This window comes from Penaeus monodon, chromosome 24 (genome assembly GCF_015228065.2).
Source record: "Penaeus monodon isolate SGIC_2016 chromosome 24, NSTDA_Pmon_1, whole genome shotgun sequence".
Taxonomy (NCBI): domain Eukaryota; kingdom Metazoa; phylum Arthropoda; class Malacostraca; order Decapoda; family Penaeidae; genus Penaeus; species Penaeus monodon.
This window is the reverse complement of record NC_051409.1, coordinates 38,703,532-38,704,792: the sequence shown is the minus strand read 5'-3', so window position 1 is coordinate 38,704,792 and position 1,261 is coordinate 38,703,532. Positions and strand designations below refer to the sequence as shown.

At 37.4% G+C, this 1,261-nt stretch overlaps 1 protein-coding gene across 1 annotated transcript in view; it reads left to right on the top strand.

Annotated features, from left to right (window-relative positions):
* The window catches only part of LOC119588789 (piRNA biogenesis protein EXD1-like), a 14,501-nt gene that overhangs the window by 9,708 nt on the left and 3,532 nt on the right, over nt 1-1,261 (top strand). The window contains exons 9-10 of the mRNA XM_037937434.1: nt 692-835; nt 999-1,184. Of these exons, the coding sequence (XP_037793362.1) occupies nt 692-835; nt 999-1,184 (330 nt within the window). The remainder of the gene's footprint in view (nt 1-691; nt 836-998; nt 1,185-1,261) is intronic.

Here is a 1,261-nt window from a genome sequence, read left to right as displayed (position 1 = left end):
TTATATACTTTACAAAGAAACGATTGGCAATACAATCAGCATTACTGTTTTCCGTTGATAAGATGTTTTGTAAAATAACCCATGTCAGAACTTTTTTCTCACTTTTAGATACAAAAAGCATATATCCTTATGTGAAAAGAGTCATATATGCATTACATTACAAAGAGAAGTAGACAAAACTAAAAGCTAAAAATCATCCATTTCCAGTATATATTTATTGTAATTACATAAATATAGCGTAAATATAACCTAGGTGCAGAGACATAACCTAAATGGAGACCTACCTTGATCCATCTCTGTTGGTGGACCTTCCCAGTTTTCTAGGGGAACAAAGGAAAATGTGAGAGTTACCCCTATAGAATACATTTTTTTTTTCTCTAATGAATTAAAGAATAGAATCATAGATGTAATATGACAAGCCATGGTGTTTATATCCCTGGTGACACCAAGAGGTGACATCTTGACAATAGTGTGTTATTGTCCTCATTCATATATGAATATTGTATGTCACTTCGCTCAGAACGATGCCCCTGATCCCCCCCCCCCCCCACACACACACACACTAACTTGCCAGGGACAGTCCCCACAATTTATTACAAGTGAGATGAACTTCGTTGCTCCCTGATGTGTTACTGACAGAAAGATTTTTATGAAATTTTCTTCATTGACCTTGTTTTTATTGTTGTTTCAGGCAGCTGAAGTGTATGTTTATATGCTGCAACACCGGGGAAGTGTGCCGTCCTTCGTATCAGGACTACCAACTCTTCTCATCAGATATCTCAAGCTGTTGCCAAGCCACGTCTTTTTCTCACATGTTCGGCAGGAATGTTCGGAGGTTCGTAACTGCCGGCTAAAATTAGTAGATTTGAAGTTTTGTGCTGTGTTTTCTTCTTTTTTCAGTAATGATATCAAGTATTTGAGAATAGTGATATGTCAGTGTTGGATTAATCATTAAAAGGAAAGAGAAATTATATTAATTGAAGTTTTAAATATTCCAGAATGATGAATTGGTGTGGTTTGAGCGACCGTTGCCGTCGCACCTAGCCGAGGGCCTGGCTCGCAACGTGATGTACCTCAGAGAACTAAGGCTGGAATTGCTTGACCTTATTCTCGTGGACCTTAATCAAGTGACAAACCTGTACCTTGGCTCGCTGCGAGATAAGGACTCTGTCACGATCAGTAGTGTAAGTCTAAAGAAATGATAGTTATATTTTGTTACATTGTACTATATTACAAAAATCCATGTTCGAAATTATTTGTG